The sequence below is a fragment of the Podarcis tiliguerta genome (genome assembly GCF_965153285.1).
Source record: "Podarcis tiliguerta genome assembly, chromosome: 8".
NCBI classification, from domain to species: domain Eukaryota; kingdom Metazoa; phylum Chordata; class Lepidosauria; order Squamata; family Lacertidae; genus Podarcis; species Podarcis tiliguerta.
The window spans coordinates 64014845-64028325 of record NC_139541.1 but is presented as its reverse complement, the minus strand read 5'-3'; the positions used below and the strand labels follow the sequence as shown (position 1 = coordinate 64028325).

Here is a 13481-nt window from a genome sequence, read left to right as displayed (position 1 = left end):
TTAACTCTTTTGCTAATACCAAGGTGGTTCTGTTGCCTTCCCTTGCCGTGTTAAGAGCTAAACTCTTGTCAACATGCCTATTATTCTGCGAGACATATTATGCAGCAGATTACATTGATGATAGGAGCAAATATTAGACTTTTCCCAATGTTGATAATATTTAATTGGATTGAGGACGATGTGTCTGCAGAACAGATATCTTAAAAAAAAAGTCTTATTGAAGCCAGAGTAGTATGGGTGGGAAAATGGAAATGCCCTTGTGTTGCATCTATATGGGATGGCTACTGAATAACCTAGAATCAACCAAAATGAAGAGGCTGAGGCAGTCCATCAGAGGAATGACACCGCCTATGCAGTGGTACCTTGGTTCCTGAACTCCCAAAATCGTTCGAAAACCAAGGCACAGCTTTCTATTGGCTGCAGGAGCTTCCTGCACTCAAGCAGAAGCCACGTCGGACGTTCGGCTTCCGAAAAACGTTCACAAACCAGAACACTTACTTCCGGGTTTGCGGCATTCAGGAGCCAAGTTGTTCAACAACTAAGCCATTCAAGAACCAAGGTACCACTGTAATACGAACTTGGTTGATTGGTGGTCATACTTTGTAAATTATTGTAACACAAATCTGAGAAATATTAGGCTTGAAATATGTTCATTTATGTACATAAGATTTGTGGAACTCTCTAAACAAATAAATAAATACAATAAGGAAGAGATCTTTATGCAGCTCTTAAGTGCATTGCACTATTTTGTTTTATTTATTTTTTTAAAAAAAGGTTTGCTCAGCTTCTAGCTGTTGTCGGGCCCAATACGTCAAGTTAAAAACAAAACAAGCTAAAAACAAACAAACCTTGGACTGAGAGGGTGAGGCAAGTAAAACTGTTTTCAAAAATGCTTTAGAACCACTCTTGAACACACCAACTTTTGAGCAAAATCTAAGCGGACAAACTTTCTCATTTGTTTATTTATTTATTACACTTATAAACCTCCTTTTCCTCCAAGGAGCTCAAAGTAGCACCCATTTTATCCTCACACAAACCCTGTGAAGTAAGTTAGGCTGTGAGGCAGTGGCTGGCCCAAGGTCAACCCAGTGAGCGTCGTGGCAGAGATGGGGTTTGAACCCTGGGCTTCCAGGTCAGAGCCCAGCACTCTAACCTTTACGCCACACTGGCTAGCGACAAAGGCTACATAGGCAAAGAAGATCCATGTAGGTAACTCAACAAGATTCACTGATGCTCCAAGGTTTCTGTTTTGTTTGTAAATGTAGCCATTAGGACAAATCTTGATTCAGGGAGATGTTCTACTTGGTGCGAGCTCAGTTGTCATAATCGGCTCCTGAAGAGTCTCCTAAGGTCTTGCCTTCCCAGGAACCGCTGCAGCCTCCACCTGTGCTGTAGTATCGCCGACCTTCTGTCTCCACCATCTCAGGAATAGCCACAGCTCCACCCGCTGCCTCCAAAATAGCCACCTTTGTATCCGCAGGAAGGTCTCCCTGCATGATCACCTCTGATCTGAGGCCCATCACCAGACTCTCCATCAGTAGTGTAGTGATAAATTCAGAAGGGATCATGCTACAGAGAAAGACAGAATCAGGCAGAGACGGGAAGGTGCAGTTCCTACATTTTGAGTTCCTATGCCCAGCCTGACTGACACCCCCACAATTCTGCTCTTCCCCACAACAGGATGACTGGGACGTGGAAGAGTTTATCTCGAAAACATGCATGGGGACATTCCTCCATCATCCAGCCTTCAGGCTGCTACTGGCCAGCTTCATCATCCTCAACGCCATCACTATTGCTGTGCGAACAGAGCCAACGTTAGAAGAGGTGAGTTTTGACACACCAATCCAGTGCAGGGCCAAAGGACCACCAAGTGTCAAATGGGCACAGCACACCATTGACTCAGCCTTATTCCCTCTTTGTTATCCCTTTGACTCTCTATTTCAGTGGTAGGGAACCTGTTGCCCTCCAGATACTGTTGGACTACAACTCCCATCATCCCTCACCATGGGCTAAGCTGGTTGCGACCGATGGGAGCGGGAATCAAATAATGTCTGCAAGGCCACAGGTTCCTGAACCCTCCTCTGTTGACCGGGTACCAGAGGACTGTATGAGTTGCATCCAACTATGGCTTCCTCAGAGTAGACCCATTGCAATTAGCAGAGCCCCCTATTGGCACTCTACGTTTAATGCAGTCTCATGCCACTTTAAACATGTATAAAGATAAAGGTAAGGGACCCCTGACTATTAGGTCCAGTCATGACCGACTCTGGGGTTGCGGCGCTCATCTCGCTTTATTGGCCAAGGGAGCCAGCAAACAGCTTCCAGGTCATGTGGCCAGCATGACTAAGCCGCTTCTGGCGAACCAGAGCAGCGCACGGAAACGCCACTTACCTTCCCACTGGAGCGGTACCTATTTATCTACTTGCACTTTGATGTGCAACGGGAGCTCGCCCCGTTGTGGGGATTCAAACCGGCAAGTCCTAGGCTCTGTGGTTTGACCCACAGCGCCACCCGCATCCCTTTAAACATGTATGGCTTCCCCCGTATGGCTTCCCCCAAAGCATCCTGGGGAAAGTAGATTGTCATGGGGGCTTCTGAGAATTGTCAGGAGATGCCTATTCACCTCCCAGAGCTACAATTCCCAGAGTTCTTTAACAGTCACACCCTCTTCCCAGGGAACTGAGATTTTAAGGGCCAGATAGAGAGGTCTGGAGAGCCACAAATCCTGGGCCTGAGGTTCACCACCCCTGAGCTACACCTTCTGTTTCAACGTTGTATCTGAGGCTTTAGGGCACAGGTGGGAAACCCTGTTCAATTTGGAGGCCATGTTCCCGTTTGGGGCAACCTTCCAGGGAGCACACAGCAGTGGTAGGTGGGGCCAGAGACAAAAGTGGGTGGAGCAACAAATGCAAATCTTCTAGACAAGGTCACACCCCCTCCATCTAGTTCAGGGGTCAGCAACCTTTTTCAGCCATGGGCCGGTACACTGTACCTCAGACCATGCGGGGGGGGGGGCGGACTATATTTTTTTGGGGGGGGGGGAATGAACAAATTCCTATGCCCCACAAATAACCCAGAGATGCATTTTAAATACAGTGGTGCCCCGCAAGACGAATGCCTTGCAAGACGGAAAACCCGCTAGACGAAAGGGTTTTCCGTTTTTCAATGCGCTTCGCAGGACGAATTTCTCTATGGGCTTGCTTCGCAAGACGAAAATGTCTTGCGATTCTTACAAATTTTTTTCTCTCCCCACCCCCTTTTTCTAAGGCACTAAGCTGCTAATAGCCTTTCAGCAGCTAATCCGCTAATCCCTTAAGCCTTTAATAGCCGCTAATAGCCGCTAAACCGCTAATAGCGCTAATCCGCTAATAGGGTTGCTTCGCAAGACGAAAAAACCGCAAGAGACTCACGGAACAGATTCTTTTCGTCTTGCGAGGCACCACTGTAAAAGCACACATTCTACTTATGTAAAAACACCAGGCAGGCCCCACAAATAACCCAGAGATGCATTTTAAATAAAAGCACACATTCTACTCATCTAAAAACACACTGATTCATGGACTGTCCGCAGGCCGGATTGAGAAGGCAATTGGGCCAGATCCATCCCCCAGGCTTTAGGTTGCCTACCCATGATCTAGACAGGCAAGAAAGCTCAGGGTTCAAGGACACATTCCAGCCAGGCAAAAAGAACCCAAGGAGGATGTGAAGGAGGGCTGGCAAGGGGTGTCATCTGGAGAGAGGGGTTGTGGCTGAGTTGTGGCATGGGCTGAGTCCAGAGGGCCAGACTGTGAAGCTCGGAGGGCCGCACCATACAGTACAGGGTCCTGCACCATACACCTCACAGTGAGAATGAGAAACATGACATGGAAAATGCATATCTGCTGCTGCCTTTGTGTTGGAAGAAAGACCTGCTTCCTGCTGCAAGGCCCATTTTCACCTGGCCTAGGGGCCCAAACTCACTCTGAATAGCTAAAAGAGGCTCATGGGAGGCCACTGGGACATTGCTGGAACAAACCTTGGGTTGGGGCAAGTGGCTAAAATGTTTTAAACGGTTATAATTTTGGTTCCTCTGTTCCATTTTTGTCAGGTTGGTGTTGGTTAAATGTTTAGTTGGGATTGGTGGTTACTTTATTTTGAATATACAATGGAACTTCGGAAGCCAAACACCTTTGAACTTGAATGTTTCGGCTCCCAAATGATCAAAACCCAGAAGTGATTGTCCCGGTTTTCGAACAATTTTCGGAAGCCAAGCGTCCAGTGCAGCTTCCGATTGGCTGCAGGACGCTCCTGCAGCCAATCAGAAGCCACACCTTGGTTTTCGAACTGTTCTGGAATTAGAACTCCTGGAACGGATTCAATTCAAAAACCAAGGTACAACTGTAACTGTAAACTGGTTGGTGGTGGTGGTGGCGGTGGCTTTTATTGATTTGTTTGTTGCTTGTATAGGATATCTTGTTTTTTAATGTTTGATGTTTTGTTGTGTTTTATATGTTGCAAGCCACCCAGAGCCAGATGGGCACGATATAAATTATTTATAATTATTATTATTTATTATTATTATTACTATTATTATTATTATTATTATTAATCTAGGGAGACTGCCAACTTTGTTCTTTCCTTCCTCTACTGTAGAAATACTTTGGGTTCTTCTCAGCCATAGATATGATTGTCATGTCTCTCCTTTTCTGCGAAGTAATCCTCAACTGGTACTATGGCTTCTCCTTATACTGGAAGGTGAGAACAGGGCACCTGCCTCAGTGCATAGATCAGCTTTGTCTGCGAGTGCTTAGTTACTCTCAAGAGAAAATATGGTGTGGTGGCTGCTTGAAAAGGCAAATTCCATGCTAGGGATACTTAGGAAAGGAAAACAAAACGGCTGACACCTTAATGCCATTGTACAGATCTATGGTGCAACCATGAATGGGGTACTGTTCTGGTCGCCTCACCTGAAAAAGGATATTGTGAGTTTGGGAAAAAGTTTCAGGAAAGGGCAACGAATGGTCTCAATGTTTAGAACTTTTCAGTTTAGAAAAAGGGCACGTAAGAGGTGATATGAACCCTGGTCTCCCAGGTCCTAGTCCAGCACTATGGCTTTACACTAGGCTAAGGCGTGCAGAAAAATGCATACTGTATATTAGAGGAAAAATGCATTTAAAATGCATTATAATAGGGGAAATTGCAAAACTACATATAAGATGTGTGTATTAAGAGAAATTTGTACTAAAATGCTGGCGAATTTCACACTGACTTAAAAAATAATAATCACAAACTGATGCGAAATGTGGAGAGCTGAAATTAAGATGGGGAAAATGACAACTTGAGATAAACTGACATATTATCCCACCCCTATGCCCAACATCATCCTGAGGTTCTTCAAGGAAGACAGGTATCACAGGAGTGTGCCGGTCAGTAATAAAACAGTTCAAAGATAGAGTAAATTCTTTATTAACAGATTTGATTGAGTGTCAGGCCTAATGAGCAGAGCAGCTCATTCCCGATGGCCTTCCTCCATGAAAATCAGTTGCCAAGACTTTTCCCAAGCAATCAGAGACAGCAGCTTCATGCAGCCAATCTCGCCTCCACCCTTTCCATGCCCCTTCCGGTTCTGGGAGACATGGGGGGGGGGGGTTTCGCCTTATAGTAGGAGAGGGAGACACCCCTGACTCTTTGCCAGCCTGACTCATCTCTGCCTATTGGCCTCCCACATCCTACTCTCCTGCTTCAGCTTCTGCCTCTGTTTCTTGACTGCTCTCTGCCACAGACTCTCCCAGCTCACTAAGCCCTGTCACTTCTCCAGCTTCCAACACCTCTTCTTCCCAATCTTCTCCCTCTTCTCCTTCTGACCACTCATTGTTGTCCCGCCGCCACTCGCTGGGCTCTGAAACTTCTTCCCTAAGGGGTTCCCCAGCTGGTTCCCTCCACCATTCCTCTGCATCCAACCAGTCCATGACAAATGGGATATAAATGTGGGAATTAAAATAAATACATTCCTTTGAGATATGACAATTCATTGTTCCCTGTTTCTTAACTCAGGATGGCTGGAACATAATAAATTTTTTCATTATGCTGCTTCTGTTCCTTGGCCTGATCTTTACCGCACTGAATGACAGAACAATTGTCCACATGCTCAGGTAGGAATGGAGGGCTGCCTTTGTTCCCAAAATTCTTAGGAGGTGTTGTTGTTGTTGCTGCTGCTGCTGCTGCTGTTGTTATACTCCTAAAGGAGCCCAGAGCAACAAAAAAGGGGGGAGCAGCAAAACAATATTATTATAAATAAAAATAAACATCTAAACATGTTTATAATCAATCATACATCCTTGTAGCTTGAGATGTAAGAAGGAACCATCATTTTCTGTTCTGCCCTGTTGTCATCGCAAACAGCTCCGTTTCTTTTCTGCTGCAGTTCATATTGTGCTAAAAGCAACGTTATGCATCTTGCTGCCCACTGTGCTGAGCTTCTGTAACTTACATTGTCATTATACAGTGGTGCCCCACAAGACGAATGCCTCGCAAGACGGAAAACCCGCAAGACGAAAGGGTTTTCCGTTTGCAGAGGCGCTTCGCAAGACGAATTTCCCTATGGGCTTGCTTCGCAAGACGAAAATTGACGAAAATTTTTGAGTTTTTCCCCCGCTCCAAAACCCCTTTTTCTGAAGCGCTAAGCTGCTAAAAGCATTTTAGCAGCTAAACCGCTAATCCCTTAAGCCTTTAATAGGCGTTAATAGCCCTTAAACTGCTAATAGCGCTAATCCGCTAATGGGCTTGCTTCGCAAGACGAAAAAACCGCAAGACGAAAAGACTCGCGGAACGGATTCTTTTCGTCTTGCGAGGCACCACTGTATTACAGTGGTACCTCAGGTTACATACGCTTCAGGTTACATATGCTTCAGGTTACAGACTCCGCTAATCCAGAAATAATGCTTCAGGTTAAGAACTTTGCTTCAGGATGAGAACAAAAATCGTGCTCTGGTGGTGTGGCAGCAGCGGGAAGCCCCATTAGCTAAAGTGGTGCTTCAGGTCAAGAACAGTTTCAGGTTAAGAACGGACCTCCGGAACAAATTAAGTACTTAACCCGAGATACCACTGTATTCTGCCTCAGACATTTTCAGTGCCAGATAAATGCAGCAGAAATGGCAGGGAGGGTAACGTAATCCATGATGCATTGCTTTGAGGATTGAAAGCCACAGCAGCAAATGCCAAAATTTGGTGAAATGCATCCACCAAATTGAGTTCTGTTCTGGACAATGGGATGAACACCAGCAGTTTCTGCTCCTGTTTCCGTTTTGGGCAGAGTTCTTCCACATGCCTACTCATGTCCCATGATTTCAAGGTTACAGGGAATAGTTTTTTGCTCAGCCGGCAAGTGCCTGGGTGAACAGGGGAGCTTTTCAATTTCTACTGAATGTTAATCATGAGGGAGACAGATGCGCCTTACTAGGCAGGGCATTCCACAAACGGGCAACTGCCACTGAGAAAATGTGGGCTGCATGCTCCATTTATCCTCTCTCATGAGGTCTGCACTCTGCACATGGTACAGAGAGGATCCAGGTTGGTCAGATGATTTGGCCTAATTTAGCTCTTCATCTAGGGGTTGGCCATAGTGAGAAGGGGATGTTGGACTCAATGGGTCATTGGCCTGATCCAGCAGGCTCTGCTTCTGTTCTTACATCACTTCTGAGCAAGTGAGTAGTGAGATGTACGTCTCCGAGCACAATTCAAAGTGTTGGGGCTGACCTTTAAAGCCCTAAACTGCCTCGGTCCAGTATACCTGAAGGAGTGTCTCCACCCCCATCGTTCAGCCTGGACACTGAGATCCAGCTCTGAGGGCTTTCTGGCACTTCTCTCACTGCGAGAAGTGAGGTTACCGGAAACCAGGCAGAGGGCCTTCTCGGTAGTGGCACCCGCCCTGTGGAACGCCCTCCCATCAGATGTCACAGAAATAAACAACTATCTGACTTTTAGAAGACGTCTGAAGGTAGCCCTGTTTAGGGAAGTTTTTAATATTTGATGTTTTATTGTGTTTTTACTATTTTAATATGTTGTTGGAAGCCGCCCAGAGTGGCTGAGGAAACCCAGCTGTATGGGTGGGGTATAAATAATAACTTCTTCTTCTTCTTCTTCTTCTTCTTCTTCTTCTTCTTCTTCTTCTTCTTCTTCTTCTTCTTCTTCTTCTGTCCTGCATGCAATCTGTGTGCTTTGCCCCTGAGCTTTAAATGCACGCACATTATTATTATTCCTCTGCTTTCCAGAGTCATGAGACTGATGCATGTTTGCACCATGGTGACTGGTCTGGCACGGATGATCCAGGTGATCCTGCAGTCCATTCCTGACATGGCTAACATCATGATCCTGCTTTTTGCCATCATGCTGGTGAGATGCTGTCAAATTCCTCTTAAGTCAGGTTGCGGTCCATGGGAATGAACTGAGATCCCTTCTGTCTCCTACATCTTCCTGCACCCACTCAGTGCTCCTTCATTTTGTTCTTTCACCGCTGTCTTTTCTTTTTCATTTTGGCCATCCAGGCATATGTATGATGTAGGAATGAGGGATAAAACCAGTTCTGTTTGCTTTGAAGTTGACCCGAACCAATTCACACTTTGCAAAACAATACGCAAACTGAAACAAAGGCAACTTCGAAAGTTGCGTTTTTCTGAGTTTTTCAGTGCGGCTCACCAGCAGAGGAATGTGTACAAAAATGCCAGTGCTAGGGTAAAGTGTGGTGCGGGTGGCGCTGTGGGTTAAAGCCTCAGCACCTAGGACTTGCCGATCGAAAGGTCGGCGGTTCGAATCCCCGCGGCGGGGTGCGCTCCCGTCGTTCGGTCCCAGCGCGTGCCAACCTAGCAGTTCGAAAGCACCTCCGGGTGCAAGTAGATAAATAGGGACCGCTTACCAGCGGGAAGGTTAACGGCGTTCCGTGTGCTGTGCTGGCTCGCCAGATGCAGCTTGTCACGCTGGCCACGTGACCCGGAAGTGTCTGCGGACAGCGCTGGCTCCCGGCCTTTAGAGTGAGATGAGCGCACAACCCTAGAGTCTGGCAAGACTGGCCCGTACGGGCAGGGGTACCTTTACCTTAATAGGGTAAAGTGTGCCTAAAAATGCATATGTTAGTGCAAATAAAACCCGGAAACCTTCCTTATTTTTGCATCACCGTTGCTTTGTCCTTTTGCAGGTCTTCTCTGTGTTTGGTGTTACCCTCTTTGGAAGCACGGTCCCAACGCATTTTGGGAATATGGGGACTGCTTTGTACTCCCTGTTCATCTGCATAACGCAGGATGGGTGGATTAACATATATGACGACTTTGAGTGAGTAGCTTGCAAACCATGCTCAGCCACAATGAACAAGGGTCACTGGTCTTCTCAGTAGTGGCACCTGCCCTGTGGAACACTCATCAGATGTCAAGGAAATAAGCAGCTATCTTATTTTTAAAAGGCATCTGAAGGCAGGCCTGTTTAGGGAAGTTTTTAATATTTAGTGCTGTATTGTTTTTAACACTCGATTGGGAGCCACCCAGAGTGGCTGGGGAAATTCAGCCAGAAGGGAGGGGTATTATTATTATTATTATTATTATTCCAAACAAGAGGAAGTAGTGAAACCAGATGCCTGCAACTTCTCCAGCTGCAGTGAAACATGCATCTCCCATTTTGGTCTCTACAGCCACAGCAGGTGCTGTGAATCTCCAACAGTTTAACTCTACTTCTGATGGTGCACACTTCTGCTGTCTCTCGAGATAGGCGGATGCCAACAACTGGTTCTTCATTCCAAACGGGAGGAAGGGCATCATGCCAATAAATGATGTTCTGAGTTGCAGCCATGTTAGGCGCAGCATAGTCTATGCTGACTGGTAGTAGTTCTTCAGGGATTCAGGCAGGGAGCATTTACAGCTTTACCTGGTAATGTCAGGAATTGAACCCAAGACCTTCTGTGTACAGAGCAGGTGCTCTTCTACCAAGCCCTTCCTCAAGCTTACTGTCCCCTATGGTCCAGTAAAATCAGAAGAAATCCTGGAAGAAGCCAGCAGGTGGGACCCAGACTAGGTTAGTCCAACCAGGACTGGCCCTATCATTAGATAGAGTGGGGCAGTGGCCTCACATGGCAAATAATGGTGATTATGGATTGTGAGATTTCTGCCAAAGAAGCCAGGTTTTTGCCCCCATCATAGGAGTTAATTCCTAGGGGCCATGGGATCTTATGATAAAATATTATAATACATTATATTATAATATTATATAATATATAATATATAAAGATATAAATACATTCGTACCTTCGTTCTCAAATGGAATCTGTTCCGGAAGTCCGTTTGACTTCCAAAAATGTTCAACAACCAAGGCGCAGCTTCCAATTGGCTGCAGGAGCTTCCTGCACTCAATCGGAAGCCGTGGAAGCCCTGTTGGACTTCCAACAGGTTCCAAATAACTTTTGCAAACCGGAACACTCACTTCCAGGTTTGCAGCGTTCAGGAGCCAAAACGTTTGAGTTGCAAGGCGTTCGGGATCCAAGGTACGACTGTATATTATATTTGAGGTGGTCCCCTCACATATTTTATTGTATTCTAATATAATATATTATAATACAATGAAATATATGAGGGGGCCACCTTCCCCCAAGTTGATGAGCATTGCTGTTCAAATGGTATGTGTGCACTATGTCATGTGATCAGTTATGTGGGGCAGGGCTTACCTGCCTCCCCCCATATTTTGTTCAAGCTGGTACCCCTGACCCCCATTGACGGTGGCTAGTTGCAAAAGAGGGACAGGGCTTCTGCACATTTAATAATAAGCTATATCTGCTGAAATTCTCTCTTCTCAGCAACTTAAAGGGGCAGGAGACCTGTCTTCTTTTCTTCACCAGGCCATTCTAAATGCATTCCAGATGACATTTAGGCTGGCAGTAAAAACATTCTCCTCCTGGGTGGCTTTGATGTTCATAAAGAGATGACTGAAGGCCTTAACTCTGCTTCTTTTGATTTTAAAGTTTTTAAAACTTTTAAAGTATTTGCTTTTGTTACTTGACGGCCATTTGACTTGATTTAGTTCTTTTATGTAAATTGCTGCATTTTTTGGAGGGAGTTTCCTTTCTAAGTGTTAGAAAAAGAAGTATAAAATTGATTTGATGAATAGTAGAGGGCTGGTCCCAGGCTCATCCACACTGACCTTTTGCCCCATGCTTTCTAGGCACAAGTCTGTGCTTTCCTGGTCTACGCCGAAGTGCTCTTCTCTCCTTTTGTCCCACTGCTTTCCCCAGAAAAAGCTGCTCTTTAATGCTGAATCAGAACAAACAGCAGTTGGGGTTCCCCATGGATTGCCGAGAATGTTGAAGAGCTGGTCTTCACTGGGAAGTAGGGGAGGTGGGTGAAGCTCTTGGACGCAGATCGGAAAAGTACAGACCTGCGCCTAGGAATCGCAGAGGAAAATTAGTCTGGATGAGCCTTCAGACTGACATCAGAGCCCTAGATCAGGAATGAGGAGCCTGGTGCCCCCCCAGACACTACTGGACTCCAAATCTCATCAGCCCCAGCCAGCATGGCCAATAGTCATGGGATGATAGGCTAACAATATTTGGAGGGCCTGCAAGGTCCCCATCCCTAGCCTAGAGAGAAAAGGATATGGGAGCCATGGCCCCATCCTCAGAGTAGTGGCAAAGGGTTCCCGCCCACCAGCTTTGGTGATGAATGTTATGTACTGAAGTTCTCACCCTGGGCCAGCAGGGGGATACTGTAGATAGCTTTCACTCAGGTCCACAAATGCAAATAAGGGATTGAAAGTGACGTTCAGTGATTGGATGGTTACAGAAAATGGTTACTGTTGCGTTCTAGTGGAGCTCTATATAAGCAGGCTGGCTGAACCCTTCAGTTCAGTTCTGTTCTGGCCTGTGAATAAACAAGAGCTGTTTGAAGAATCGCTGTGTCATCTGATATGTTCACCCACAACTTAACAATGGCATTCCTTCTTTCCTTTACAGAAAGGAAGGTCTTGCTTTGGAGATAGGCGGGGCTCTCTATTTTTTCATCTTCATCACATTTGGGGCCTTCATCTTTGCAAATCTGCTTGTGGCTGTGGTGACGACGAACCTAGAACGGTCTGTAAGTGAATACAAAGAGAAGAAGCAGTCGGAAGCTCATCTTCCTGTCAATATGACCGACGCTGGAATGGATGTGAGTATTAATTCAAGGGCTGGAGAGGGAAGCCAGGTAGGAAATTGGCACAGAAAGATGCCATTTAGGAGCCTAAAAAAAGTAAAAAGGCCTTATTCACCAGCATTTTACTAATACAGTATACCCATTTTGGCATGGATTTTTGTTTAGTATTGATTTTTTTTTGTATGCTTTTTTTGCATGTATACACATTTTGGTTGTTGTTTTTTTGCAATATAGAAATTTTGGTATGCAATTTTGTTTAACATAGACTTTTTTGTCTACCTACTATACTTTTTTGTATGCAATTTTGCCCAACGTACACAGTTTTGCCTAGCCACTTCCCCCAATGTAAAACATGTTATTTTCACTAATATATCCATTTATAGCCACACTTTCCCCTCAAAGATGCATTTTTGTACACATTACTCAACCAGAAAAGTACATTGAAAAATTCAGAGAAGTGTGAGTTTTGAAGAGTTGGCTATGTTTTGGATTGCATATTATTTTGGAAAGTGCAAACTACTTCGTTTCAACTTTCATGTGAAACTGAATTTCAGCCCTATCCCAACTCTCAGCTTTATTCAGTTTGCCCTTCAACATCAATAAAACAGACACAGTTATATTGTCTGAACCATTAAAAAATATATTTGCAATCAGTCTTGTGGAATTCTTTGATGAAAACCCTAAGAAGGAAGACTTTACCACTATATGGTTGTTCCCTCCTCAGGGTTCCAAGTTTCTGGTGTGTGATTCTCATGGCTGCCAGCCAATGTGGTGTAGAGGTTAAAGTGTCAGATTAAGACCTGGGAGATCATTGGCTCCCAGTACGTTTCTGAGCACAATTCAAAGTGTTGGTGCTGACCTTTAAAGCCCTAAATGGCCTCGGCCCAGTATACCTGAAGGAGCGTCTCCACCCCCATCGTTCAGCCCAGACACTGAGATCCAACACTGAGGGTCTTCTGGCAGTTCCCTCACTGCGAGAAGCCAAGTTACAGGGAACCAGGCAGAGGGCCTTCTCGGTAGTGGCACCTGCCCCGTGGAACGCCCTCCCACCAGATGTCAAAGAGAAGAACAACTACCAGACTTTTAGAAGACATCTGAAGGCAGCCCTGTTTAGGGAAGCTTTTAATGTTTGATGCATTGCTGTATTTTAATATGTTGTTGGAAGCTGCCCAGAGTGGCTGGGGAAGCCCCACCAAATGGGCGGGGTATAAATAATAAATTAATAAAAATTAATTAATAATCAAGGTTCACAGCCTCACTCAGCCAGGAAACTCCCTGAGTGACCTTGGACCATCCAGTGCCTCTTAGTCTGACTCTACTTCATAGGGTTGTTGTGAAGAT

General features: G+C 45.5%; 1 protein-coding gene across 3 annotated transcripts in view; it reads left to right on the top strand.

Annotated features, from left to right (window-relative positions):
- CATSPER4 (cation channel sperm associated 4) overlaps positions 1 to 13481 on the top strand; it is a 35632-nt gene that overhangs the window by 4721 nt on the left and 17430 nt on the right. For 2 of the 3 annotated variants that reach the window (XM_083455410.1, XM_083455409.1), the window contains exons 3-8: positions 1681 to 1824; positions 4633 to 4734; positions 6034 to 6131; positions 8250 to 8370; positions 9170 to 9303; positions 11963 to 12155. In XM_083455410.1, the coding sequence (XP_083311536.1) occupies positions 1681 to 1824; positions 4633 to 4734; positions 6034 to 6131; positions 8250 to 8370; positions 9170 to 9303; positions 11963 to 12155 (792 nt within the window). Of the gene's footprint in view, positions 1 to 1680; positions 1825 to 2778; positions 2798 to 4632; positions 4735 to 6033; positions 6132 to 8249; positions 8371 to 9169; positions 9304 to 11962; positions 12156 to 13481 lie in introns of those variants that run through there. The other variant, XM_083455411.1, reaches the window with a different exon arrangement.